General features: G+C 48.7%; 1 protein-coding gene across 1 annotated transcript in view; it reads left to right on the forward strand.

The window, feature by feature from the left end:
* The first annotated feature begins 5082 nt into the window (after positions 1 to 5082).
* Positions 5083 to 27067, forward strand: part of CHRNA2 (cholinergic receptor nicotinic alpha 2 subunit) — a 31811-nt gene continuing 9826 nt past the window's right edge. Inside the window, exons 1-5 of the mRNA XM_081188661.1 lie at positions 5083 to 5444; positions 5600 to 5651; positions 10930 to 11391; positions 22626 to 22777; positions 24483 to 24527. Of these exons, the coding sequence (XP_081044787.1) occupies positions 11352 to 11391; positions 22626 to 22777; positions 24483 to 24527 (237 nt within the window). The 5' untranslated portion in view covers positions 5083 to 5444; positions 5600 to 5651; positions 10930 to 11351. The remainder of the gene's footprint in view (positions 5445 to 5599; positions 5652 to 10929; positions 11392 to 22625; positions 22778 to 24482; positions 24528 to 27067) is intronic.

The raw sequence follows: 27067 nt of genomic DNA on the forward strand, positions 1-27067 counted from the left end.
TACCTATTTATCTACTTGCACTTTGACGTGCTTTTCAACTGCTAGGTTGGCAGGAGCAGGGACCGAGCAACGGGAGCTCACCCCGTCACGGGGATTCGAACCGCCGACCTTCTGATCGGCAAGCCCTAGGCTCTGTGGTTTAACCCACAGCGCCACCCGTGTCCCTTACGACAAGCAGTACCAGGTGCTAATTCTGGGCCCTAGGGTAGGGGTGGAGGGTAAATATAAATATAATAATAATTTTTTATTTATACCTCACCCTTCCGGGTTCAGAAAACCGGGCTCAGGGTGGCTAACAACAAATTTAAAACACTTAATTGATGCAACAGAAAGCAGCATAAAATACAGTATGAAACGTGAATAACAATAATTCAGAATTCAAAAATCAATTTAGGGGGGAAATCCATCCAATAGGGATTTTAGGGATTTAAGAAGGCATCCGTTTCCAATCCAGCCCATTACTGTCTCACACAGCACTGTTTCCATTCTGCTGCATTTCCTCTTCTCCCAAAAGTGATGCTATTTACCTCCCTGCCTCCTGTGGCAGAATTCTGTTACTTACATAAATCATACCTGTGATTCCTGCATCGCAGGGGGTTGGACTAGATGACCGCTGGAGTCCCTTCCAGTTCTATGATTCTAAGAATGTCAGCGTAACTTACATGCAACTTATATATAATACGCAGCATCTTCAAGTAGGGCTCTTCCTTTCTGAAACCATGGAGAGCATCCGCCAGCCAGCTGGGGCAAAACTGAGCTTTTATGCATGAATCATAGAACTGTATGGTTGGCAGGGACCCCAGTGGTCATCTAGCCCAACCCCCTGGTTGCTATTGTTGCATTTATATCCATCCTCTCCTCCCAGACGCTCCTGGCAGTGTACATAATTCTCCACCTCCCTGCTTTATCCTCACAACAACTTTGCAAGGTAGGCTAGGCCAGGAGACAGTGACTGATAGTGATCTTTGTGACTGAGGATCTGAACCCAAGTCTCCCAGGTCCCAGTTTGACACTCTAACCACTCCACGGCACTGCCCCGACTCAGGGTAAGTCAGAAGGGACTTGGGCAGCTGTGATTGCCTCGCCACCCCTGCCCACCCGCCGCCTAAGACGAGGCTCATGGCGCCCCATCCGACACACAGCTCCAGGCACAACCCCATGAAGGCTGCCGGGCTGTGTGGTACAGCAGTTAGAGCTGTGGGAATGTTCAGGGATGCAGGAGAGGATATATTGTTTGGTTATAGCCTTTCCAACTTGTGTAAACAAGTTCACAATTTAACAGAGTAACATTCCCCTTTTTTAAACTCACAGCGGATGCGTTTGCTCAGGCTCGCTAAAGCCTCTATAATAACTGTTCTGGTATTTCCCCCTTATTCCCTCATAAAAGATAAGACATGGCACAGTCTTCTATAAAAGTATAAAAAGAGTTTACTCACTCACATTCTGTTCACAATGGGATCCCAGAAGGCAGACTTAGCTTAGAAAAGTAACATACACGTGGAAACTATCTCATAAGGAGACAGTCCCTTTGTCCTCTCTTGACTGGAAGCATCTTTGGCTAAGCAGATGTTGCTTCTTCGATGCATGCAGTCACAGAGAGAGAGATGGCTGCCCTGCCCTGTGCTTTTGTCGTTACCTGCACAGGTGAGGCCACGCCCACCTCCAGTCACATGCAGAGGAAGCTTGTCCCAGCCCAGAATGAAACAGGAAGTTTACCTGCTGGCTGGGCAAACATTCCTCCCCATGTGTAAACATGTTCACTCTAGGAATGTTGTACTTGACTGCTCTTGTGTTTCACATCCCACAAGAGCATCCGACTAGGAGCCGGGAGAGCAGGGTTTGTATCCCTACTTGGCCATCATGAAGCTCCCTGGGTGACCGCGGGGGCCGGTCCCTGCCTTCCTCGCAGGGGTTGTTGTTCGGTGAGGAGCGGGGGTGAGCCACATACGCCACCTTGAGCACCTTGGGGAGGAAAAGGTGGGACATAATTGCAACAAATTAATCAATATCTGCGCTGCTTCTCCTGTGGGGAAGCTGGTGTCAGCCGAAATATTGGCATCTTGTGTACAGGGGTATTTCAAAGCTCCTTTGTAATTCTCCCCTTATATTCTTTTCAAAGCTGCCTCGATCCCTCGCACGAACTCCAAGCCCTCCTTCCACACTTCTGAAAATCAATTTAAGGGAGGCTGGGTGCTCTGAACTCCCCCCCCTCCACCAATTAATTCCCCAGGGACTCAGCAGACCATCCTTCCTTCCTACATCCTCTCTCTGTGCTTGAGCAGAATGATAAAGATGAATCAATACCTGGTATCAGGAGGTAGCGTGTGGGTCTCTCCCCTCCTGAATGGGGAGGTGTTTGGTTGACTGCAGTGCCCCCTGGCGGCACGTTTTGTTCCTCCAAAAGGCTTTTGCTGAAAAATAACTCCAAAGCGCTGCATCTAGCTGCGCTCCCGTGCCATACCTGTCTCACCTTGCCTGCCTGGTTAAATCTTTCAAATCAACTCGGCGCTGTAATGTTAATGAAAGCAAGCAAAGCAACCTGGCGACCTGGCCACGATCCATTAAGGGCTACCCCACAACAGTTGCATGGAAACTAAGAATTATATTTGGTCGGAAACCCCAGAGAGATGGGACCCACTTTTACTTCTGCCACTTACAGTCCCAGGCAAGTCACTATCTGTCAACCTCCAGCTGAGAAAAAAAATAAAATACTAATTGGTCCACCTTGCAAGGGTGTTCTGAGGGTGAACACAACAAACTAATGGCCAAGGCATTGTGATTGTGCAGTGTTGTTAAGTCGTCCTGAGCTGGGCTCTAAATGGAGAGAAATGTCTCTATAAATCTCTCTCCAAAAGCTCAAAAGCTCCTACCCTTTCCATGAAGCCTTTGGACACCCCACCCACCAACTTCAACCAAGTCCAAGGTGTCAGATTCTCAGCCTTGGTCAGAGATAACTGGCCTTTCTCCAGGCATTCGGCTGAGATCCTGGCTGACCTCCCCATCTGCGTCTCCCGGCAGGATACAGGCAGGGTCTTTCCGGTGATCCCACTCAGCGTGAGAGGGACACACCAACTCCTCCCTCTTCTCTGCTTCCCTCAGGGAGGGGAAAAGAGACAGACAGAAATCTATTTACATTGCTTTATTTCTGTCATTCCAGCAGTACAGAGAAACGTGTCTGCACTCTCCAGTCTCCAACAGTAGAGAGAGAGACTCCATCCCTGTACTTCCAGTACAGGTCAGATGACACTCTGAGCTAACATCCGGTGCTCAGTACAGTGAATAGACTGCCCCTTTCTTCCAATAGTACAGACCCAAACATCAACATCCTGTTTTGCATTCCAGACACCTGCTGCTCGCTCTTGCATTGCTGCTTTTTCCTGACACAAGGGTGCTTCTAAATGGGGTGCTGAATATTGCAAACGGGCCGTCAGATATTGCAAACCCATAACTGAAGAACAGGTTGTTGCTGGGGTTTGTTATAAAAAAATCTTGCTAGATTTACACCTGGAACATTTGAAGCGGAAGTCGACGGTGCGAGGCTCTGATCGGCTGGCCCTTGTGACATCAGCAAGACACACACACACACCCTAACCAGTTTTGCACTTTTTGGAAGTTTTCTTTTTTAAAAAAGGTGGCCAATAGATTACCGAATGCTGTAACCTTTACACAGACCAAACACATGGAGGAAATGCCAGAATGGTGGTTGAATTTGTGCTCAGCAGTTTGCTGATATGCTTGGCTGGAATGGGTCACCCCCTTGGTGCACTATGCAATTATTTGCAATTACAGTGGTACCTCTGGTTAAGTACTTAATTCGTTCCGGAAGTCCGTTCTTAACCTGAAACTGTTCTTAACCTGAAGCACCACTTTAGCTAATGAGGCCTCCCGCTGCCGCCGCGCGATTTCTGTTCTCATCCTGAAGCAAAGTTCTTAACTGTTAAGCTGTGGGTGAACATATCAGACAACACAGTGATTCTTCAGACAGCTCTTGTTTATTCACAGGCCAGAACAGAACTGAACTGAAGGGTTCAGCCAGCCTGCTTATATAGAGCTCCAGTACAACGTAACTGTAACAACTTTCTGCAACTATCCAATCACTGAACATCACTTTCGATCTCTTATTTGCATATGTGGACCTGAGTGAAAACTATCTACAGTATCCCCCTGCTGGCCCAGGGTGAGAACTTCAGTACATAACATTAACCTGAGGTAATATTTCTGGGTTAGCGGAGTCTGTAACCTGAAGCATCTGTAACCTGACGCGTATGTAACCCGAGGTACCACTGTATCCTCAAGACCAGCCTGTGAGGTAGGCCGCTCTCTAAGCCAGGCACACTTTGGACGAGCCGGCGATGCATCTCCAAGATCTATTTGTCAGCATTTCAGAGCCCATAAATTGCGTTTCTAGCCCACCTTTCTCTCCAAGCTCAAAGTGGCGTGCGTGGGTTTTCTCCTTGCTGCTCATATAATCCCAACCGCAACCTCGTTAGCATGAGAGAGGCAGTGATTGCCCCCAAGATGTCACCCCGCGAGAAATCGAGTGGGGTTTCGAACCCGGGTCTCTCCCTGGTCCTAGCCCGACGCTCTTAACCGCCATGCAATGCTGGCTCAAAGCTACCCATCAAACCAAATTTCGACTCAAGCTACCCATCAAACCAGCCCAATGCGAACAGTGGTCCTTTCCAGCAATGCTAGACTCTGGGGGTGAACCCCACTGACTTCCAGATGGGGTAAGCGAGTCCCTCCTGGTTCGTGGAGCCTGTGCGTCCACCCCAAAGTGTGTCCTGCCCCCATGGGTGCTGCTGATTTCGGATTCCACGCCGGATCTCTCGCAGCCTCCCCTCCCTTCGCTCAAAACAAACCCCGTTCCGAACAGATGCATAGCCTCCAGAAACGCCTGCAGCAACAAAAGGCTTAGGGAGAAATCGAAGCAGCCCGGGCTGTTGTGGGTCTGCAGGAGCTCCCAGGCAGTGTGCAAAGCCTCCCCTCTCTCCGGTTCCTGGGGCGGCTGAGACCCCAGACCCTCCTCCCTTCCTCCTTGTCCCCCAAAGGGGGAGGGCACAGCCCAGAGCCTCGGCTCCGCTCCCTCTCCCGGCCTCTGTCGTCACACCCGGAGTGGGAACCTTTGCAACAGCTCGCTCTTTTCCACCCCGCTTGCAAGGAGGAAGGCTCTCTGCATCTGGACCACCGCGGGAGGAGCATCCCCGGGAACGCTTCGCTGTGCAGAGCCGAGAAACGAGGGTGCTCTGCTCTGCAACTTAAGGGGAAACTGGCAGCCAGGAGCAGCAGCAGCAGCGCAAAGAGAGATGTGGGTGTCATTGTGAGCGCACGTTTTTCCCCCTCCTTCCGAGCTCGTGCCGGCTGCCTTGGCCGAAGTGTTTGGCTGTGCGGTTTGAGCTTAGAGGAGCAGCTCCTGGAAGAAGCCGGGAAGGTTGCGCTCAGCAGTGGCGTAGCGTGGGTTGTCAGCACCCGGGGCAAGGCAAGTAATTTGCGCCCCCTAACCCGTGGATTTGCGCCCCCTAACCCTAACCCCCAGATGTTGCGCCCGGTGCGGCCGGCCCCCCCTGCACCCGCCACGCTCCGCCACTGGCGCTCAGAGCCTTAGAGGGTCCGGCTGGCCAGGAAGCGAGCGGAACCTCGCCTCCCGACAGGTGAGTGATAGTGATGCTGTTTTCTTTGCCACGGAGCAGACGGTGGAAGGGAGCGCAGCGCTTGACCGTCAGACCCTTGGTCAGATCTGCCCTCTTCTCCACCCCACTCACCCCTTCTGCAACCGCTGCTCGTGGCCACCGTGACAAAGTTGGCCCGTGCAACAGCCGAAGGGAGGAGCAAAGTTTTAGCAACGTAGGGAGCTGGCTTAGACCACTTCTTGATCTAGCCCAGTGGTGTCTGCACGGGCCGGCAGCAGCGGCTCGCCAGGGTTTCATGCACGGGCGGTTCCCAGCCCTACTTGGAGGTTGAACCTGAGAGCTTCTGCATGCAAAGCTACGGTCCTCCTCTGGGCATGATCCACCGGGGAAATCTCCTTTGCAACAAATGGGAACTGTGCTAGAGTGGGGTTGCTTTTTGTGGGTCGCCCCCCCTGCATTCTTAAAATAAATGCAGGATTTATTTCTTGGCTTAGATTTATTTACTTCGATTCCTGTGCTCCAAGTACATGGAAGATTGGGAATATCTGGGGGGGGGGGATCAATGGGATGGCAACCCTGGATGGCAATGTCCCTTTCCAGACCTCAGGATACAAGGCAAACTTAGAATGCTTTTAATTTTTGAGAGCCAGTCTATTGTAACAGCTGAAAGGATGAACTTAGCTTGAGCTGCAAACTCACTTAGGTAACTATCCTGCACCCATTTACCAGGGACTCACTGAACTGAGTGAGAGACTTACTTCTGAGTAGAACTATAAGGTGCTATGCTGTAAGTGGCCCAAACGAAGCCAGCGTTCCTTCATTTGCACTGTGGGGAATAACCATCCCAGCCTACTTTATAGGGTCGTTGTACAGGGCTCTCGAAGGCACATGAGGCTCTGAAGGAGTGAGATGCAGACTTAGCATCGTTATGGTATGGAGCACCCATATTGAGCTTCAGTTTGCATGCAAACAGCATTTCCCTGGCTTCGAAACTGCAATGTTTTCCTCCTGCACTGGAGAAAAAGCAGGTGTGTGTGTGTGTGTGTGCTTGCGCCTTTCACAGAGCTAGCTGAGAGTTAGCGGGTGGGAAGCTGTAGGCAATTCCTTAGGGGGGAAAACCCTCAGCGGTTCCCCAACATTTGGGCATGTTTAGCCTGGAGAAGAGGAGGTTAAGGGGTGATATGATAGCCATGTTCAAATATAGAAAAGGATGTCACATAGAGGAGGGAGAAAGGTTGTTTTCTGCTGCTCCAGAGAAGCGGACACGGAGCAATGGATCCAAACTACAAGAAAGAAGATTCCACCTAAACATTAGGAAGAACTTCCTGACAGTAAGAGCTGTTTGACAGTGGAATTTGCTGCCAAGGAGTGTGGTGGAGTCTCCTACTTTGGAGGTCTTTAAGCAGAGGCTTGACAACCATATGTCAGGAGTGCTCTGATGGTGTTTCCTGCTTGGCAGGGGGTTGGACTCGATGGCCCTTGTGGTCTCTTCCAATTCTATGATTCTATGGAGTTCTCTAAACTCCTACTAGCAGGACAATCAACGCTGGGAAAGATCAGCAAAGCCCACAGCCTGTGCAACTGTGTGGCTGATTTGCAAAACTTCCGAAAGGAGGGTGCAGTCCTGTGCATTGCTCACTGTTAAGACCTTGATTTATGAAGGGGATCTGCATGAAATTAATCAGTTAAGTAAAATGGGGGAGGGGCCGGCCCACATCTGATGGGCTTGGGAAGATGTGTGTTTGTCAGTGGAAATATATAGGAAGGGGCCTGTCTGTTTCTCCACCCAGACGGGTGCTGTTTACTCCGACTGATAGTGGCTCCCTGGACACAAGAACTTAAGAAGTGCTTGTTGGATCCAGGCCAGTGTTCAGCTGCCCCAAAGGAAGGTCCCAGAAGCAGGATCCTGCGGTTTCAAGCAACCAATATTCAGAAAGTTTACTGCCGCTGACGGTAGAGGCGTGGCATAGCCATTGTGGCTAGTGGCTGCCATCCCTGGCTACCTTACTCTCCTGTAACTGGGAGTGCTGGGGATTGACCCTGCGCAACATGGGGTCTGCCCCTGAGCTCGGGGACTTCCCTGCGATTCATGCTCAGTGGTGGGTCTCTGGCTCAATCTCCACAGGAAAAGATTAGCGCCTCCCCCCCATATCCATCTTATTCACTTCAACATCCTCCTTCCAGAAAGTGGAATAAGATGGAGAGCTATGAAGTGACCTGGGACTTAGGAAACCAGGGTTAAAAATACGCACAGCCACAAAACTCCTTGGGTGCGACTGCCTCTCAACCTAACCTACCTCTCAGGGTTGTTTGGGGGGAATTAAATAAGGGAGAAAACTAAGAATGCCATCTTGAACTCCTGGGAGGAAAATATGGGATGTATATGCACTAAAATGCTGGCAAATTTTCACAAGGAGGTAACAAAAATAATATTTCCAGCTGATGTGAAGAGCTGAACTTGAGACTGGAAAAAGAAGAGACTGGAACGGACAGATTTGATCATCTCCACTTTGCCCTTTGACCTCGTGCCACATTCCCCACCCTTGGCACGAAATGTGGCACAAGCTGGCAGAGTTTGGTGGTTGCCCAGAGCTCTCCGTATGCCAAGATTACGCCAAGGTTTCCTTCCTGCAGCTGGGAGCCTTTCGGTGGTTTGCCAGGCGCGGCCACAAATCTTGCCTCCGCCGTTCCTCCTGCTGTTGACTCTTTAAGCAGCTCAGTGGCAGCCGAGAACATTGGGGTTTATTTGCGCTTAGTAAATGCCCGTTTAAAATGAAAACCGAACAAGCATCTTTTTGAAGAGGGGGTGGTAGAGAGAGGAGGTATTCAGGCAGAGGCAGAGGCATTTGTGAAGGAATCGTTTGCAAACATCTGCTTCTTGCTGAGGATCGCACAACCCATGCGAGACCCCCCAACACCTTGGTATTGAGGGCCAGACCAGGCCACAGTATTCTGGTCTGCAAGAGCAGTTCTCCTCTAAGCACTTGGGCTGTTGTTGATGTTGTTAAGTCATTTAGTAGTGTCCGACTCTTCGTGACCCCCTGGACCAGAGCACGCCAGGCCCTCCTGTCTTCCACTGCCTCCCGCAGTTTGGTAAACTCATGCTGGTAGCTTCGAGAGCACTGTCCCACCATCTCGTCCTCTGTTGTCCCCTTCTCCTTGTGCCCTCCATCTTTCCCAACATCAGGGTCTTTTCCAGGGAGTCTTCTCTTCTCATGAGGTGGCCAAAGGATTGGAGCCTCAGCTTCAGGATCTGTCCTTCCAGTGAGCACTCAGGGCTGATTTCCTTCAGAATGGAGAGGTTTGATCTTCTTGCAGTCCATGGGACTCTCAAGAGTCTCCTCCAGCACCAGAATTCAAAGGCATCCATTCTTCGGAGATCAGCCTTCTTTATGGTCCAGCTCCCACTTCCATACATCACATCTGGGAAAACCATGGCTTTAACTATACGGACCTCTAGCGCTTGGGCTAGAGAGGCCTTTGCTCATGTGCCAGCCGTGGCTGTGGCTGATGGAAGCTGCAGTCTGAAACATGGAAGATGGGCTAGACAGTCGGCCTGATCCACACCTGAGAGCATCATTTGTCCTGTGGAAGCCTCAACAAGGATATTGTAGAGTTGGAAGCAGGCATCTCAAATTATCAAGGGGATGGGGTGATGAAGGAAGGCTGCAGTTTAGACAAAAGGCAAGGAAGAGGCAACATGATAGAAGTTTATAAAATTGGGCACAGCAAGGAGAAACTGGAGAAGTTTCTCTACCTCTCGTGGACATTCAATGAAGCTGAATGTTGAAAGGACAGAGAACAGAAAGCATTTCTTTACACAGCACATACTGTAGTTAAAAAACAGAGCTTTCTCCGGCAAGTTAGATGGCTTTATAGAATCATAGAATTGTAGAGTTGAAGGGACCCCGAGGGTCATCTAGTCCAACCCCCTGCAATGCAGGAATCCTGCCCACAACCTTCCCTGGCTGGGCTTGAACCACCAACCTTCTGGTTAACAGCCAGGTGCACTGACCCACTGGGGGACCCATAAGTGTGCACCTAACACAGGGCTCAAACTTACGACCCTGAGATTAAGAGTCATGGAGGAGAGTCCATGCCAGTGGTTCTCAACCTGTGGGTCCCCAGATGTTGTTGGACTACAACTCCCATCATCCCCAAGCTCTGGCCTTGCTAGCTAGGGGTGATGGGAGTTGTAGTCCCAAAACATCTGGGGGCCCACAGGCTGAGAAAGGCTGGCTATGCTCTGCCTTCATAGTTTCTGAATACCAGTTTCTGGAAGGAGGACAGAGTGCTTGGGTCCGGCTTGTGGGTTTCCCATTGGAGCTCCTGGTTTGAGAACAGGGTCCTGAATCAGATGGAACGTTTGCCTGATCTAGCAGGCTCACCTTATTTTATTTTACGTGCACAGTTCTGATCACCAGAAGGTGACTGAGACCTGCCTTGCCTGAAGATCTGTGGCAGTCACCCTTGAAGTTTGCCTGCGTAATCTCTGCACAAGGCCTTGCGCAAACCAGCTGTGTGCTGGGATTGGGCCCTCTGCCTACAACGAGCAACCTGATATTTTAAATTGAGCAAAGCCAGCCAAGAGGGGCTGGGTGTGCCAAAACGAAATATACAGCATCTTCCCTGTCCGGGCGTCTGATGAGCAGCTAAGTTTCCAATAGCGAAGGATTTATAGACTTGAAAGCGCTCAGACCTGCATGCAAATCGTGTTCCTTCCTTTGGCCTCCTCTCCCAGACGTCCATCAAATCCTCCAGCTTCAAAGGGAGTGGAAAGCAAGATCTCCTGGCTGCATCTCCTGGCCTGCGAGAGCTGGTGCTTTCACCCAGTGAGCTGAGCTCATTTCAAAACCAAGAAGCATTTTCTAGGGTTCATATGTGTCCCAGAACCACACTCTTTTTCTTTTTCTGATCTATTTTTTTCCTGTAGGACTAATTGCAGTCGTTAACAGTCGTCAACAGGTTTACCATACCCATTGAGCCAACCACCCATCTCCTACTAAATCTTCTGGGAAAAACCCCACCCCTCAGCCAATAAAGCAAGATGAGCACCACAACCCCAGAGTCGGTCACGACTGGACCTAACGGTCAGGGGTCCCTTTACCTTTACCTTTATGTATATATACATGTATTTATGTGTATATTGCTTACAGAGGGCAGCAGGTGCTAACATGCTTCTCTTCCCCTCTGCTAAGAATCACCTGATATTTCCTCCTGTAACCTCAGGTTCAGGCCACTTGACCACCACTCTTTCTGGGATGCCATCTCACAATATTCTTCTTGCTTTCTCCTGTAGGGATCCATTCTTCCGTGCAAAATCCTTCCCGGTGGAGTAGCTCCGGGGACCCGCTTGGAGGCTTCAATCAAGCATCTTCCTGGCTTCCCATCGCATGTGACCAAGAAGGAGGCTGTTTGGGACATCCCGGAAGGGGTCCCCTTAGTGCAGAAACTTCAGGACCACAGACAGCTCCTCCAGAGGAGAGGGCAGCCCATCGCTGGCCCAGGATGGTCTCTCAAGTGATACTTCTTTAATGCTCAGCCGTGTGTTTTCCCTGATGAGGAAGATGGTTGCCCGCAGCGTAAAGGGTAAACTGGGGGTTGCTTGCCACCCCTAGGTTGCCAGACTCTGCCGATGAAAAGGGGCACCCCACACATTCTGTCTGTGGGCAGAGAATTTCAGCAGGGGATCAGCTTACGAGTGGATTCCCAGTCACCAAGATGATACCCATCGCGTGCTGTTTCCTTGTATTCTTGGCAGGTAGGATAGAAGCCTTTTCCCTGAGTCTCAACTTACTTTCCTCTTTCTTCCTTTGAATCCAAGTACCTCATTAATGTAATTAGGGTGATTCTGCAAATGATGGAGGACAGGATGAAAAAGAAGCCTTAAGGTCTCCTTTTATATATCAGTTAGAGGTGTGTGTATGTGTGTTTTTTCTTCTAGGACAGCTGTTCCCAATTAACTAAGTACTGCGGACCTCCTGTTTTTCAAAAGCCAAGCTATTTGCCCTTCCCATTTTTGAAAATTTGCAATACCTCTATGGTAGTTTTTGTTATGTGGATGGTGCCACGGACCCCCTGGGTGGGTTACGCAGACCCCATGGGGTCCACAGAACACCATTTGAGAACCACTGACCTGGGGAAAGCCATTCTGAAAACAGGATGTGCTCCAAAGGAAACAGGGTTGACGTGTGTCTGTGGCATCACTGTCTAAAACTTGTTCCTGTGGCTGGGTGGACAGGCCCATAGAAGTCCAAAGTGGTCACCTTTTGGGCTGTCTTTTGAAGTTCTTTGTGCAGTTGGGTGCATGAGCTGCAGATGCCTTTTGAACCTGCTGTCTTTAATAATAATAATGATAATAATGATAATAATGATAATAATGATAATGATAACAACAACAACAACAACAACAACAACAACAACAATAATAATAATAATAATTTATGATTTGTACCCCGTCCATCTGGCAGGCTTCCCCCAGCCACTCTGGGCAGCTTCCAACAAGGATTAAAAATACATCAAAATATCACACATTAAAAACTTCCCTGAACAGGGCTGCCTTCAGATGTCTTCTAAATGTCAGGTAGTTGTTTATCTCTTTGACATCTGCTGGGAGGGCGTTCCACAGGGCGGGTGCCACCACCGAGAAGGCCCTATGCCTGGTTCCCTGTAGCTTTGCTTCTCGCAGTGAGGGAACCACCAGAACGATGGGGGTGGAGACGCTCCTTCAGGTATACTCCCTGAGGCTGTTTTGGGCTTTCAAGGTCAACAGCAACATTTTGAATTGTGCTCGGAAAGGTACTGGGAGCCAATGTAGGTATTTCAAGACCGGTGTTATGTGGTCTCGGAGGCCGCCCCCAGTCACCAGTCTAGCTGTTGCATTCTGGATTAGTTGTAGTTTCTTTGTCACCTTCAAAGGTAGCCCCACGTAGAGCGCATGGCAGTAGTCCAAGCGGGAGATAACCAGAGCATGCACCTCTCTGGCGAGACAGTCCACAGGCAGGGAGGGTCTCATCCTGCGTACCAGATGGAGCTGATAAAAAGCTGCCCTGGATACAGAATTGACCTGCGCCTCCATGACTCCCAGGCTGCACACCTGGTCCTTCAGGGCCACAGTTGCCCCATTCAGGACCACGGAGTCCTCCACACATGCCCGCCCCTTGTCCCCCAAGAACACAGTATACACCTCTTTGATTTTTCTTTATTAATATGGTGGAAAAGAAATGGCTTTTAAATAAATAAATAAATAAATAAATAAATAAATAAATAAATAAATAAATAAATGAAATTAAAAACTCTAAATATAGCTTAATCATGAAAAGCCTGGAAGAAGTTGTTTTCGCACTCCTTCTGGGAATTTTCTCACGTTGTGGCTTCACAGGTGCAAATTGTTCCGGATGCTTCTTTGCTACCACCTGTGCTCTGTTATGCAACTGGTCAGGCAGATGTCCTAGATCTCGGCTCCAGATTTTCCGCGTGCCCATCAGCCTTGCAGACAGACATGACTCCTCATCCTTGCACTGGGCTTGAGCCAGTTGCTCAGCTCTTGCAAAGCTTAATTCATTTGTGTGGCGATCCCCCCCCCCCAGTGAAAATAAAGACACATGACACAATTATTAAGGTTAATGGGCTAAATAAGGCCACAACTTTATTGGTTACAGGTGATGAGTGGTATTGGCTTAGGCATTGGTCCTAGCCGACTATATCCGACTTCCGCTTGAAGTCTGGGAAGGGTTAATCACCAGTAGGGGGAGTCCTGCTGATGCACATCATCTAGGAACTCCCCAAGGGTCACCGATAGGGGGCATGCCTTAGGCCCTCACCTCCCTAGGCTTTGGACAGGGCCACGGCCCCCAGAATCCTTTACCTGGCTACCCTTCAATATGTGGGGCAGGTGATGGCGCTTCCTCCCCTCTTCCATCTACAGAGCAATACCAATGCCTAACCGCCAGTACCCAGAAAGTGGTGATGATTTGCTATGAGGTAGGCAAAACCCAAGTGGCTGGTGCCAATTTGCCAAGTGGAAAAATTCCTACCAGTCCCCTCAATGGCGACCAACCAAGGTCCATAGCAAGGTCAAGGAACGAAAACTTTATAGGGTAGGAGGGTGGGAAACAGGAACAGCTGGTAGGCGGGGAAAGAGGCATCCTGCCTTAAATAGGGCAGGCCATGCCCCCAGAGCCAGCCGATTGGCTGGCCAGGGGGTGGTGCGGCTGGGGATTCCCCCAATCGTGTGGGGGCTGGGCTCTAGCCACCGCGCGCATGGTGGGGCTATGACGCCCGCAACCCTACCTCCTCTGCAGGCGGAAGTGGCTTTCTAAGAATGTCTAACATCGTGCACAAGCCTCTGGCTTCATGAAGGTGCTCAGCCATTGCATACCCACTTTTAAGGGCAATGAAATTGCACTAGAATGCTCAAGGAAGTTATCAATGTTTTTGTTATTTTTCGCTCCATCCCAGTCTCCAAGGGGCGAGAGACTCCAGGGTTCAGTTTCCTTGGAATAAAGGTCAGTGGAGACTGCGGTGCCTTTATGATGTGGTGTTTTTATTTACCCATATATACAACCTGAGTATAGGATGGAGGAGCTCACAGTATCCCAACAGATATCGCTTCTCCATTAATCCAGCTTTGGGTTCATCACTGAGCAACCAGGTCTCTGGGTCTCCAGCTCCCAGCTTGAAATATACTCAGAGTCGCAAAGTGATTTCATGCTCTTTATTCAGCTCATAGTGGTGAGGAGGGATGAATGAAAGTCCCCTCACAGTATCTGCTTTATATACATTATTTACACAATGGGCTGCACATGATTGGCTAATTCCGGAATTCTACTGTAAGCCAATCAGGTTGTGGATTCACTTCTATCTGGAGCAGGATTGGGTGGTTCCTGCCAACCAATCATACTGCTGCATTGTTCTAGGACCAATCAGACTGCTGCATTCTGAATCCTATTGTTCTAGGACCAATCAGACTGCTGCATTTTGGATCCTATTGTTCTAGGACCAATCAGACTGCTGCAGTTTGGATCCTATTCAACTCAGTACATAACACAGCTCATCTCACATCCCCAAACTCTGGCTCATGTTCTCCTACCTAGCAGCCAGGTGAGGGGGTGTGGCATGACACAGAGAAATGTCTTTGGTTATACTAATCATGATGCTTAGCTGGACACCCAAGGCAAACTAATAATAATAATAAATTATTTGTGCCCACCCATCTGGTTGGGCTTCCCCAGCCACTCTGGGCGGCTTCCAACACAATATTAAAATACAATAATCTATTAAACATTAAAAGCTTCCCTAAACAGGGCTGCCTTCAGATGTCTTCTAAAAGTCTGGTAGTTGTTATTCTCTTTGACATCTGGTGGGAGGGCGTTCCACAGGGCAGGTGCCACTACTGAGAAGGCCCTCTGCCTGGTTCCCTGTAACTTGGCTTCTTGCAGGGAGGGAACCGCCAGAAGGCCCTCGGAACTGGACCTCAGTGTCTGGGCAGAACGATGGGGGTGGAGACGCTCCTTCAGGTATACTGGACCAAGGCCGTTTAGGGCTTTAAAGGTCAGCACCAACACTTTGAATTGTGCTTGGAAATGTACTGGGAGCCAGTGTAGGTCTTTCAAGACTGGTGTTATATGGTCTCGGCGGCCGCTCCCAGTCACCAGTCTAGCTGCCGCGTTCTGGATTAGTTGTAGTTTCCGGGTCACCTTCAAAGGTAGCCCCACATAGAGCGTATTGCAGTAGTCCAAGCGGGAGATAACCAGAGCATGCACCACTCTGGCGAGACAGTCCGTGGGCAGGTAGGGTCTCATCCTGCGTACCAGGTGGAGCTGGTAAACAGCTGCCCTGGACACAGAGTTGACCTGCGCCTCCATGGACAGCTGTGCGTCCAAAATAACTCCCAGGCTGCACACCTGGTCCTTCAGGGGCACAGTTACCCCATTCAGGACCAGGGAATCCTCCACACCCGCCCGCCTCCTGTCGCCCCAAAACAGTACTTTTGTCTTGTCAGGATTCAGCCTCAATCTGTTAGCCGCCATCCATCCTCCAATCGCCTCCAGACACTCTAGACAAAGGGACTGGTTTGGCAAGCCTGATCTTGTACCTACTCCCCACACAGATACAGGATCCCTAAAATTTAGAAGTGAGTCAGGTCATCATTCAATCTGATACCCCAAATTCCTAATATCGTCACCATCCTTATACACTTTCTACAGCGTTCAATGCCAGAATAAGCTTCTAAGTGCTTCACAAGTTCTTCAGCTGAACCTGTAACACTTGCATGTAGAAGAGTGGTCTGTCTGTCTGTCTGTCTTTGTTTTATTGTGCCTCTTTTATAATAAATAATAATTTATTTATTTTTATATCCTGCCCTCCCTAGCCAAGACTGGGCTCAGGGCGGCTAACACCAGGTACAAAAAACATTGATTGAAATACAACTTAAAAACAAGATTAAAATATAACATTAAAATGCAGCCTCATTTCAGCAGAAACTCAAAAACTTTTTGGGGATGAAAACGTCAAGTCTTCACCAAGGCTAACTATCCAGACTGGTCCTACGTGGGCCAGAAAAAAGCCAGGGAAGTCCCCAAATAGGAGTTCCATCACAGGAGGAGAAAGGAAAAGGGAAAGTGGGGAAGGGGATCAAGTTGATTCCAAGCCAAAGGCCAGGTGGAACAACTCTGTCTTACAGGCCCTGCGGAAAGAATTCAGATCCTGCAGGGTCCTGGTCTCATGAGACAGAGCGTCCCACCAGGCCGGAGCCACCACTGAGAAGGCCCTGGCCCTGGTGGAGGCTAATCTGACTTCCTTAGGGCTCTAGGGTGTTGCTATTTATGGACCTTAAGGTCCTCCATGGGGCATACCGGGAGAGGCGGTCCTGTAGGTACGAGGGTCCTAGGCTGTGAAGGGCTTTAAAGAACTAGGAGCTGCATAGTTAACCTACGGAACTCCCTCCCACAGGAGGCAGTGACTGCCATCAGCTTGGATGTCTTTAAAAGAGGATGAGACAAATTCATGAAGGAGGAGAGGGCTATTGAGGGCTACTTAGCCAGGATGCTCTGTTTTCACAGATGGAAGCAGCAATGTGCCTGAATTCCAGTTGGTGGAAACCGCAGGAGGGAAGAGATGTTCTTGGGCATGCTGATTCCCACAGGTTGGCCACTGTGAGAACAGGATGCTGGGCAAGATGGGACTCTGGCCTGATTCAGCAGGGAATAATAATAATAATAATAATAATAATAATAATAATAATAATAATAATAATAATATATATTATTTATACCCCGCACATCTGGCTGGGTTTCCCCAGCCACTCTGGGCGGCTTCCAACAAAATATTAAAATACAGTAATGCATCAAACATTAAAAGCTTCCCAAAACAGGGCCGCCTTCAGTTGTCTTTTAAAAGTAAAATATTTGTTTATTGCCTTGACATCTGCTGGGAGAGCATCCAAAGGGCAGGTGCCACCACCGAGAAGGCCCTCTGACGGGTTCCCTGTAACTTGGTTTCTCGCAGCGAGGGAACCGCCAGAAGGCCCTCGGAGCTGGACCTCAGTGTCCGGGCAGAACGATGGGGGTGGAGACGCTCCTTCAGGTATACTGGACCGAGGCCGTTTAGGGCTTTAAAGGTCAGCACCAATACTTTGAATTGTGCTCGGAAACTTACTGGGAGCCAATGTACGTTATGTTAGAAGTGAGAGTTGAGTGTACTTAGCTGCAGTGGCACATCAGAGCACACACAACTAGCTTTTACCTTGATGATACTTCCTGCTGCAGATGACTCTTGACAAAGCCTAAGGAACATTGGAGGCCATCAATGCCAGGGATGGTTTTGGCTGTGACATGACGGGAGAATCACTCGCTCTGAGGAGATGCGCTTTCCTAGTCAACAGCCTTTGGTGTTTGGAAGCGCTCTGACAGGATCACCGCCTGATTTGGAAAGACACCGCGAGAGGAATCAACCTCCTTCGCCCTTCCTCTTCTCCGGATTCACGTCACGTTCTTGACGACTCCATAATTCTCGCCTCCGACGCTGGGAGCGGTTAATAAGAGAAACTTTGCAGAATCTTATGACTTCACGTCAATCTTGAAGGCTCCGTGCCAAATCTGGGCTTCCGAGTCGGCGTGATGAAAGTCTGCCTGAGCTAACGTTACAAAAAGTCTGCAGCCTTAATTAAAGATTGCCGCTTTCGAGTCCGGAGAAAGATTGGCAGTGCAATTTTGATACACTGTGGGGCAACAGAAACCGCAACGCAAATTAGAGGAGCACGTACATTATGAGTCAAATTAGGATATAAGAAAGAGAAGCAGGGAGGGGATAGAACTTTTTTGGAAATGTCAAATTGGGCCACACTTGCATGTGCTCATCATGATTCCACAACTGGTGAACTGCAGCTAGATGTGTAACATAAAATGAAAAAAGCAGCTCTGTTGCAAAACACTGTTTGGGTGCAAGTAGACAGCATGGAAGTTCTTTCTGTGACAGTTTGTTGTTTTTGTTGTTTAGTTGTTTAGTCGTGTCCGACTCTTCGTGACCCCCTGGACCACGCCAGGCACTTCTGTCTTCCACTGCCTCCCGCAGTTTAGTCAAACTCATGCTGGTAGCTTCAAGAGCACTGTCCCACCATCTTGTCCTCTGTTGTCCCCTTCTCCTTGTGCCCTCCATCTTTCCCAACATCAAGGTCTTTTCCAGGGAGTCTTCTCTTCTCATGAAGTGGCCAAAGTCTTGGAGCCTCAGCTTCAGGATCTGTCCTTCCAGTGAGCACTCAGGGCTGATTTCCTTCAGAATGGATGGGTTTGATCTTCTTGCAGTCCCTGGGACTCTCAAGAGTCTCCTCCAGCACCACAATTCAAAACCAGCAATTCTTCGGCGATCAGCCTTCTTTATGGTCCAGCTCTCACTTCCATACATCACTACTGGGAAAACCAGAGCTTTAACTATACGGACCTTTGTTGGCAAGGTGATGTCTCTGCTTTTTAAGATGCTGTCTAGGTTTGTCATTGCTTTTCTCCCAAGAAGCAGGCGCCCTTTAATTTCATGGCTGCTGTCACCATCTGCAGTGATCATGGAGCCCAAGAAAGTAAAATCTCTCACTGCCTCCATTTCTTCATATGTTAGCTAGCAGAAAACAACAATAGTTAATTATCAACCCACCAAGGTGTTCAGAGAGCACTTAGGATACTCCAGTGGATTTTCCAGTAATACACAGGCATTCCCATTTCAGTGTGAATTAAACAATTATACATAACAAGCCATACGTGTGATAGGCAGTGAGAAACACTCGAAAGCCCTTGCAGCCCCATTGGCCTTCTACCTGCATCATTGTTTTTGTAGTTTATGTTGCTTTTGAGTTTTCTTTAGGTCAAGAGAAGCATTTAGGGGCAAGTAATGCTTCTGAAGGGATGCAGGTGGCGCTGTGGGTTAAACCACAGAGCCTAGGGCTTCCTGATCAGAAGGTCGGCGGTTCAAATCCCGTTGCTTGGTCCCGGCTCCTGTCCACTTAGCAGTTCGAAAGCACACCAGTGCAAGTAGATAAATAGGTAACACTCCGGAGAGAATGTAAACGGCGTTTCCGTGCGCTGCTCTGGTTTGCCAGAAGCGGCTTAGTCCTGTTGGCCACATGACCTGGAAGTTGTACGCCGGCTCCCTTGGCCAGTAAAGCAAGATGAGCACCACAACCCCAGAGTCGGCCACGACTGGACCTAATGGTCAGGGGTCCCTTTACATTTACCTTTAATGCTTCTGAATACCAGTTGCTGGAAACAGCAGGAAGGGAGAGTGTTGCTCTTGGGCTCAGCTCCTGCTCACGGGTTTCCCAATTCACAACTGGATGGGCACTGTGAGGACAGGAGGTTGGAGTTGCCAGGCCTTTTGTGTGTGTGTGTGTGTGTGTGTGTGTGTGTGTGTGATAAGAGAAAAAAAGATAAGAGCAAAAACAAAACAAAACAAAACAAAACAAGAGTGAGCAGGCTCTTACGTTACTCTCATGAGATCTGAGCAGGGTCGAATTTAGGTTTGATGAGGCCCTAAGCTACTGAAGGTAATGGGGCCCTTTATATCAGTGTTTCCCAACCGGTGTTCCGCGGCACACTAGTGTGCCGCGAGACGTTGCCTGGTGTGCCGTGGGAGGGAGGCGGGCGAGGCGGGCGGCGAGAGGTGGGGCGGCGGCGGCGAGGAGAGGCCGCCCAGCGCGGGGCTCTCGCCGTCTGCCTGCCTGGCTGCCTGCGTGGCGCTGACGTCACGGGGCTGTAACGTGCCCCACATAGGCACACGCGGGGCGGCGAGCGAGCTCCCTCCCACATCCCAGCGCCGCTCGCTTCGGCCGGCCTACTGGGCTGTCGCAGGCGGAAGGCCTGCGCATGCGCGAGGTTTTCGCGCCTTCGGGATTCCCTTCACGCCTTCCTCCTCCCGGGTCCTTGAGAGCGCGGGAAGCGGCAGCGCGAGACCGGCGTTGAGCCTGGTAGGTATTGCGCTTGCCAAGGCAGTCATTTGGGAAATGAAAACTTGCAAAGCAAGCAACCAGTTCAATCTGAAGTACGTGTATGCTTAATATCCTGTATCTGAAACCTGTTCTGCCCCCTCCCCCACACTTGGTGCCATTTTCACCTACACATGCAGCAGAGTAAGTTGACCCAGAATAGTACCAATTCAGATGGCAGATGGGAGAATGACAGTGCTGAATGCTTTCCCATGTAGAACAGTCCCTGCAAATAAAAACCTAGCATATTTGGAAGAGGGATGCTAGCCTAACCATTACCTTCTATGCTGTTACTATTTTTTTTTTTTTTTTTTACATAAGTAAAAAGTGACCTTTCCCCATCTGGCATGATACAAGCCCATTCTTACAACTCAGAATTTTTTCGACTATTTCAGCTACATATGTAGAATATGCCTTCATTGATTCCTATTAAAGAGAGTTACTTTATATATAGTCAATATAGGCACAGAGTTAATTTTTTAAACATTTTCTAATGGTGGTGTGCCTCGAGATTTTTTTCATGAAACAAGTGTGCCTTTGCCCAAAAAAGGTTGGGAAACACTGCTTTATATGTCCAGCTGTCCTTTGTCAGCAACAAATTGTTGCTTTTTTGTGTTGAATATATGCTATATGTGGGACGTGGGGGGTGCTGTGGCCTAACCACAGAGCCTAGGGCTTGACGATCAGAAGGTCAGCAGTTCGAATCCCCGCAACGGAGTGAGCTCCCGTTGTTCGGTCCCTGCTCCTGCCCACCTAGCAGTTCGAAAGCATGTCAAGTGCAAGTAGATAAATAGGTACCGCTCCGGCGGGAAGGTAAATGGCGTTTCTGTGTGCTGCTCTGGTTTGCCAGAAGTGGCTTAGCCATGCTGGACACATGACCTGGAAGCTGTCTGTGGACAAACACCATCTCCCTCGGCCTATAGAGCGAGATGAACACGCAACCCCAGAGTCATCCGTGACTGGACCTAATGGTCAGGGGTACCTTTACCTTATATGCTATATGGTAATTTATGGACCTAATAGGTATTTAAAGCCATTTGCACATAACAGAATGTAGGCATCCTATATACAGAAATGAGCAAACCAGTGATATTTTAGGGAGCAGGCGGGGCCCATGACTTACATCATAGGAGCTTACACAACACAAAACACTGTTTCTGTGTGTAGGTTTTATTTTATTTTTATCTTATATTTTGGAAATGTACATCCAGTTTTTCCCCTTTAAATTTTTTTGGGGCCCCCAAGAGAGTGGCCCCCTAATATATAGCTTGTTTAGCTTAGACATAAATCCGGCACTGGATCTGAGAACTGTGGCTGGCAAGACCACCACTCTTGGGACATTTCTGGCAGCCAAGGTTGAACCATCTTTCTCTCCTGACACCCCACTCCCTGCTCCCGAAGACAGATCCGCTCACGGAGATGAAGTGCCACGTCTGTTTACATGCCAAATTTGCTCGTCAAGCGGCGCTAATGAAAAGAAATGGAGATGGCCTCACCAATAGCTCATTTGAGTCCTTAAGGCCATCAATCCATCAGTGTGGTCTAGCATGGCTGCGAGGGGCTGAATGGATGGGAGCTGCCTGTTTATTTTGCGAAATATTCCACCCCTTGACCCCTTTTGCGTGTGGGATGAATTGTTTCTTCTGCAGTATTTTGCCCATTTTCTTAGTCAAAGCCAGTTTCTGCCCCATCTTGAAGAAGTGAGGGAGAGTTTGAATGGAAGGATTTCAGATTTGTAAAACAGTCCAAATCAGCAGAGAGGAGGATGATTTATGCGTATTGCACCTGACAAGTGCACGGAGGGAGTTAGCTAGCGCCTGCCACTTGACTTCCCACGTTCCTGCAACTTTCCCGTGCTTTGGGCATTCCCTGGATATCTGCCAGACTTTCAGTACTGGAGAGCCCAGTGTGGTGTAGTGGTTCGGAGTGGTGGACTCGTAATCTGGTGAACGGGGTTCGCGTCTCCGCTCCTCCACCTGCAGCTGCTGGGTGACCTTGGGCTAGTCACACTCCTCTGAAGTCTCTCAGCCCCATTCACCTCACAGAGGAGGAAGGGAAAGGAGAATGTTAGCTGCTTTGAGACTCCTTAGGGTAGTGATAAAGTGGGATATCAAATCCAAACTCTTCTTCTATGTGCAGTAGTCAAGAGTGCCCTGCAGGAGCCTGGAGAGACCCCAGTTTGACTCTTGCCACAGAAATAAGCTCACTAACTGATCTTAGGCATGGCATGCTTCCTCTCCCTGACCCTTTCTCTTAGCCTCAGTTTTCACATCTGCAATATGGGGATAATAATGCCACCTTACATTTACATGCTTTCTGTAAAGGTTTTTGAGATGAAATGTGTGTGAAGTGCTTTGAAAGGTGGGGCATTAATTCTGGGCATCAGGTTATAGTTGAGCTTTGATGTCCGCCCTTAACTGCTGACATGCAGTTAATATCTGGGGGGATTTGATAACTGACCTTCAATGATTCTCAGCATTCAAAGCTGGTTCTTGCCAACTCATAACATGTGATTTCCATTTCAGCCTCAGTCCAAGGCCGGACGCAAACCCAGGCGGAGGAGAGACTCTTCAAACACCTTTTCAATGCATACAACAAGTGGTCCCGTCCCGTCCCCAATACCTCTGATGTCGTTATTGTCAGGTTTGGGCTGTCCATTGCTCAGCTGATTGACGTGGTATGTGTCCCAAGCAGTGTCTGTTCACTCACCTTGCTGCTCTTTGCAAAAATACAAAAGCAGCTGCACAGAAATGTTTCCCCTATATTGGAAAAGGCAATGTGGAAATGGAGTGTGGGGCGGGAGAGAAAAATAAAGACTTGCCCATTCAGAGTGAGGGTTTCCCCACCCTCACTCTGAACTGGCTTCGTGGTGGCACACAGCCCAATCTGATGTATGTGTTGTTATTTTTTTCTAGATGACCATGCACTTTGCTGCATAAAAACGTTATGCGTTGGGATAGATATGTATTGAAGAAACTGCATCTGGCTGCAGTTGACAGGAAGTAGACAGAGAGAGATTGCCCTTCAGATGGAGAGCAAGGCCAGTTTGAAGTGATAACCTTGTTCTCAGATATCAAGAAGCAGGCCGTAGAGCTCCTCACTCTGGTTTAAGAGGAGTACATGTGTGAACACAAACATAGGGAGTTGCCTTCTACTAAATCAGACCCTTGGCCCCCTCTAGTCTAGTATCGACTATATAGTCACTGGTCTTCTAGCTGGTCTTTGGCCGTAATAAATTATCTATCTAATTATCTTTCACTGGTCTTCCACTTGTTCTGACACGTCTTTGCAAGTCTTCCTTGCAGATCCTGAGGGCAGAACCTGGTTCCTTCTGCATCCAAAGCAGCTGTTCTGCCACTGAGCTTTGGCTGAGCATAGGGTCCCCATATCATTCTAATATCAGATCTCCCTCTTTTCAGCCTGGATGCAGTGAGAGCAGAGGACTCTCTTTAATTAGCATTCATCTAGATTTCTTTGTGGGAAGGTTACATAACGTGGCCCACATTCCCCCATAATTTCCCTTGCTGCAGAAAAGGCGTTTTTGCCTTTTGCCTTTTTGGGAACAGGCTTTGATGTACAGGTGCCAAACCCACTTCAACGGGGCAACCTGAATTGGCTGGTTTGTGATTTAGAGTGGTGCCTTGGTTCTCAAACTTAACCCGTTCCGGAAGTCCGTTCCAAAACCAAAGCGTTCCAAAACCAAGGTATGCTTTCCCATAGAAAGTAATGCAAAATGGATTAATCCATTCCAGACTTTTAAAAACAACCTCTCGAACAGCAATTTAAAATGAATTTTACTATCTATTGACCCATAAAATGAAAGCAATAATCAATGCAGTGTACTATAAAATAAGTAAGACTGTATTGTGGATGATAAAAATAAAAATTATTATTTTTCCTTACCTGCGCTGATGACAGTCATTGTTTGGGTGAGGCGCTTTTATCCATTTCCACAGTCACACAATCAATCAATCAGTAGCTGAACTGGATTCCGCACAGTCACAAAAACAAATAAACCGAAAAAGCCTCAAAAACAAAAATGCAAAATAAATAGCAAAAACAAAAGTGCCAAACTTAATCCGTTCTGGAAGCCGAAATGTTCGAAAACCAAGGCGCAGTTTCTGATTGGGGCAGGTGCCTCGGAAACAATAGCCGACAGCCGTATCGGATGTTCGGCTTCCGAAAAACATTTGAAAAGCTGAACACTTACTGCTGGGTTTTCGGTGTTTGTTAACCAAGGTGTTTGAGAACCAATGCATTTGAGAACCAAGGTACCACTGTAATCGCATCCACAAAATAGAGACAACAGCTTCTGTTTGCACCTTTGCGTTTCTTTCAAACTATCTCTCTCTCTTTCTTTCTCTCATTGTCTTCAAATCTAGGATGAGAAGAATCAAATGATGACCACAAACGTTTGGCTCAAGCAGGTAAAGCGCGATGGGAGTTAAAGGCAGGGAGCGCAACACAAACTCTAGCAAAGTTTTGGGGGTGTAGAGACATAAGGGACCCAAGAGTCTTCTCCAACCCTTTCCAATGCACGAATAAAGATATACTGTATTTCTCTGTGTATAAGATGGGGCTTTTTGCTTTAAAAAATTGGGTCTCGTCTTATACATGGATAGTGAATGCAGAGTGGGGATGTGAGATCAATGGCAGTAGCAAGCAGGAGATTGGCAGCGGCGATTGGGCGAGTGATTGGTGGCTGCGGCAAGGCCTGCTGGTGATTGGCTGCGGCTGCGGCAATTGGGCAGGCGATTGGTGGCAGCGAGCAGGCAGACAATTGGTGGCTGTGGCGAGGTGTGTGATTGGCAGTGGCTGTGGCAAGCAATTGGCAGTGGCGGGCAGACGGGTGAGCGATTGGCGGAAGTGACCTCCCCCTCCAAAAAAAGCTAAACAACTTAATTTCTGAATTTGGGGTTTTAAAAAATAGGAGTCGTCTTATACACGGAAAAATACAGTACAGTCATAACTCTTGTTACGTTCAGTTCAGGTTACAGGTTCGGTAACCTGTTCCGTTACTTCCGGGTACGTCCTGCGGCGACCCGGAAGTAACGGAACAGGTTACTTCCGGGTTTCGTCGCTCGCACATGTGCTCAAAATGATGTCACATGCATGCGCAGAAGTGGTGAATTGTAACCTGCGCACAAGCAGACGCGGTTTGCGTTCTGCTCATGTTGCAGACGGGGCTCCGGAATGGATACCATTTGCAACCAGAGGTACCACTGTAATAATAATAATAATAATAATAATAATAATAATAATAATAATAATAATTTATTATTTATACCCCGCCCATCTGGCTGAGTCTCCCCAGCCACTCTGGGCAGCTCCCAATCAAGTGTTAAAAACAATACAGCATTAAATATTAAAAACTTCCCAAAACAGGGCTGCCTTCAGATGTCTTTTAAAGATAGGATAGCTGCTTATTTCCTTGACATCTGGTGGGAGGGCGTTCCACAGGGTGGGTGCCACCACCGAGAAGGCCCTCTATCTGGTTCTCTGTAACTTCACTTCTCGCAATGAGGGAACCGCCAGAAGGCCTTCGGAGCTGGACCTCTGTGTCCAGGCTGAATGATGGGGGTGGAGACACTCCTTCAGGTAACTGGCTGACTGACCGAACCCAAAGGGTGCTCATCAATGGTTCCTCTTCATCCTGGAGAAGAGTGACTAGTGGGGTGCCACAGGGATTAGAGAACTGGGCCAAAACAAACAAGATGAACTTTAACAGGGAGAAATGTAAAGTATTGCACTTGGGCAAAAAAAATGAGAGGCACAAATACAAGATGGGGGACACCTGGCTTGAGAGCAGTACATGTGAAAAGGATCTAGGAGTCTTGGTTGACCACAAACTTGACATGAGCCAACAGTGTGACGCGGCAGCTAAAAAAGCCAATGCAATTCTGGGCCTCATCAATAGGAGTATAGCATCTAGATCAAGGGAAGTAATAGTGCCACTGTATTCTGCTCTGGTCAGACCTCACCTGGAGTACTGTGTCCAGTTCTGGGCACCACAGTTCAAGAAGGACACTGACAAACTGGAACGTGTCCAGAGGAGGGCAACCAAAATGGTCAAAGGCCTGGAAACGATGCCTTATGAGGAACGGCTAAGGGAGCTGGGCATGTTTAGCCTGGAGAAGAGGAGGTTAAGGGGTGATATGATAGCCATGTTCAAATATATAAAAGGATGTCACATAGAGGAGGGAGAAAGGTTGTTTTCTGCTGCTCCAGAGAAGCGGACACGGAGCAATGGATCCAAACTACAAGAAAGAAGATTCCACCTAAACATTAGGAAGAACTTCCTGACAGTAAGAGCTGTTTGACAGTGGAATTTGCTGCCAAGGAGTGTGGTGGAGTCTCCTCCTTTGGAGGTCTTTAAGCAGAGGCTTGACAACCATATGTCAGGTGTTTTCTGATGGTGTTTCCTGCTTGGCAGGGGGTTGGACTCGATGGCCCTTGTGGTCTCTTCCAACTCTATGATTCTATGATTTTATGATTCTAGGTATAGAGGACCAAGACCGTTTAGGGCTTTCAAGCACCAGCACTTAGAATTGTGCTCGGAGACGTACTGGGACACTGTACTCTAACACTGAGCCCAACACAGGGTTTACTTTTTGCCAGATTGTATTCAAGGCTCTCATAATGCAACTTGGTGTCAGATAAGGAACTGGAAGCAAGCCCTGTAGGTAAAGCATGAGACTCTTAATCACAGGGTTGTGGCTTCGAGTTCCATGTTGAGCAAGAGATCCCTGCATTCTAGGAGACTGGACTAAATGTCCCTGCCAGCTCTACAGTTCAACAATTCTATGATGAACCTCAGCCCTGTAGAGATGGTCTCCTAGACCCCCACACCTTGAAGCTTCCAGCCATGGAAAACTATTGGCCTGGGGGTCTTAAGCTGAGCAGCTGTTATCCTTACCTTTCCCACCCCGCCCTCACCACAGTGATCCATGCGAAGGTCACCTCCAGG

The sequence above is a fragment of the Podarcis bocagei genome (genome assembly GCF_964188305.1).
Source record: "Podarcis bocagei genome assembly, chromosome: 3".
Lineage (NCBI taxonomy): Eukaryota > Metazoa > Chordata > Lepidosauria > Squamata > Lacertidae > Podarcis > Podarcis bocagei.